At 45.6% G+C, this 2,643-nt stretch overlaps 1 protein-coding gene across 1 annotated transcript in view; it reads right to left on the bottom strand.

The window, feature by feature from the left end:
- ltn1 (listerin E3 ubiquitin protein ligase 1) overlaps window positions 1-2,643 on the bottom strand; it is a 78,884-nt gene that overhangs the window by 71,134 nt on the left and 5,107 nt on the right. The window contains 4 exon segments of the mRNA XM_070440099.1: window positions 713-765; window positions 1,461-1,631; window positions 1,991-2,050; window positions 2,164-2,262. Coding sequence (XP_070296200.1) covers window positions 713-765; window positions 1,461-1,631; window positions 1,991-2,050; window positions 2,164-2,262 — 383 coding nt within the window.

The raw sequence follows: 2,643 nt of genomic DNA, 5'->3' as shown, positions 1-2,643 counted from the left end.
TGAATCAGTCTCTACCTCTGCTGCTGGCCTATTATATAACACATCATCAACAGGTTAATGAATCAGTCTCTACCTCTGCTGCTGGCCTATCATATACACATCATCAACAGGTTAATGAATCAGTCTCTACCTCTGCTGCTGGCCTATCATATAACACATCATCAACAGGTTAATGAATCAGTCTCTACCTCTTGCTGCTGGCCTATCATATAACACATCATCAACAGGTTAATGAATCAGTCTCTACCTCTGCTGCTGGCCTATCATATAAACACATCATCAACAGGTTAATGAATCAGTCTCTACCTCTGCTGCTGGCCTATCATATAACACATCATCAACAGGTTAATGAATCAGTCTCTACCTCTGCTGCTGGCCTATCATATAACACATCATCAACAGGTTAATGAATCAGTCTCTACCTCTGCTGCTGGCCAATCATATAACACATCATCAACAGGTTAATGAATCAGTCTCTACCTCTGCTGCTCTGCTGGCCTATCATATAACACATCATCAACAGGTTAATGAATCAGTCTACCTCTGCTCCTGGCCTATCAGCCCCTAGCCAGGGTTATGTAGCCTGCACTAGAGATCACAGCTTCTCTGGCATTATGGGTATGACTTCATTCTTCCTTATAGTCAAGTACCCAGCTTACTATGGGTGCTAAACAGCAGTCATATGTGATGAGAAAATAGATGAACTACTCACTGTGGGTCACTTAGGGTGTCTGCCGTCTCCTTCAGCAAGTTGTCTTGAAGTACCTGAAGATCATCATCATCATCACTATCATCATCATCATCACTATCACCATCATCCTCACTATCATCATCATCATCATCATCACTATCACCATCATCCTCACTATCATCATCATCATCACTATCACCATCATCATCATCATCACAATCATCATCACAATCATCATCGTCACTCAGGTTAAAGACATCTTCATCATTTTGACAATCATCTCCCTCAACACCACCCCACCTAACCCAACACTCCCTCTCTCTATAGTATAGTATAGACTACTGACAGTGAGGATCTCTCTCTATACTTTTGACTACTGAGAGTGAGGACCTCTCTCTATAGTATTGACTACTGACAGTGAAGACCTCTCTCTATAGTATACTATAGACTACTGACAGTGAGGATCTCTCTCTATACTTTTGACTACTGAGAGTGAGGACCTCTCTCTATAGTATAGACTACTGACAGTGAAGACCTCTCTCTATAGTATACTATAGACTACTGACAGTGAGGATCTCTCTCTATAGTATAGTATAGACTACTAACAGTGAGGATCTCTCTCTATAGTATAGTATAGTATAGACTACTGACAGTGAGGACCTCTCTCTATACTATAGTATAGACTACTGACAGTGAAGACCTCTCTCTATAGTATAGTAGACTACTGACAGTGAGGACCTCTCTCTATAGTATAGTATAGACTACTCACAGTGAGAACCTCGTCCTTGCAGAAGCTAAGAGCCTCAGCCTGTTTGCTGGGGGGGAAGGCAGCGTTGAAGGCCTGGCAGGCAGCAGAGGCAGCAGGAGGATAGCTGTCACACTGAGACAGCAGCCAGTGGCCCATCACACTCTTCAGGTAGGGGGCTAGACTACGCCGCACCTAGGGTTATACAGAGATCAATGGGTTATACAATGATCAATGGGTTATTCAAGTGTGTGTCCGTCCGTCTTGCTGGCCGTCCGTCCGTGTGTCCATCTCTCCGTCTTGCTGGCTGTGTGTCTGTCTGTACGTCTTGCTGTCTGTGTGTCCGTCTGTCCGTCTTGCTGTCTGTGTGTCCGTCTGTCCGTCTTGCTGTCTGTGTGTCCGTCTTGCTGTCTGTGTGTCCGTCTTGCTGTCTGTGTGTCCGTCTGTCCATCTTGCTGTCTGTGTGTCCGTCTGTCCATCTTGCTGTCCGTCCGTCTTGCTGTCTGTGTGTCTGTCTTGCTGTCTGTGTGTCTGTCRGTCTGTCTGTCTCCCACCTTCAGCACCAGTTGTTCAAACGCCTGCTGGGTGGCCTCTCTCACACGTCGGTCGTGGTCCTGGAATCAAACAACATCAGAGTCATGGGTTCAAGTCCCACAAGGATCACATACAATATGCAAACACTTGAGACCCCCCTCCCTCCCTAGTGTAGCAGCTCACTAAGACTCACCATTGAAATCTTGCAGTAGATCCTGGGCCAGTAAGGTAGAACTCCTTTAACGACCTCTGAGTCCCGCTCCTGACACATAGCCCCGAACTCCTGTGCTGCCTTCAGGGGAGAAATAGAGCGCAAAATGTCAGCGCCTCCGGGACAGGGCTGGTGTGTGTGTGTGTCTGTTTGCGTGCACTAAGTCTAGAACATTCTTCTGCCAAGGGAACTGAAGCGACTGGTACTCTATTCTGTGTGATATCAGTTTTTGGTACTCTATTAGTCTTTACAGTCTTTATGGTATCCTGCCTGTATTTTATTTTAATCTGACAATGTTTTTTTTTAGAGCCCAATTCAAACAGTCCCATTTTTTTTACCACATTCTAGCTCAGATAAGCTTTTTATATCTCCTGCGCACATGAACGGGTTTAGGAGCGGAGGGAGACGTTTAGGAGCGGAGGTAGACGTTTAGGAGCGGAGGTAGACGTTTAGGAGCGGAGG

The sequence above is a fragment of the Salvelinus sp. IW2-2015 genome, unplaced genomic scaffold, assembly GCF_002910315.2.
Source record: "Salvelinus sp. IW2-2015 unplaced genomic scaffold, ASM291031v2 Un_scaffold2219, whole genome shotgun sequence".
Classification (NCBI taxonomy): Eukaryota; Metazoa; Chordata; class Actinopteri; order Salmoniformes; family Salmonidae; genus Salvelinus; species Salvelinus sp. IW2-2015.
This window is presented reverse-complemented; position numbering and strand designations above follow the sequence as displayed.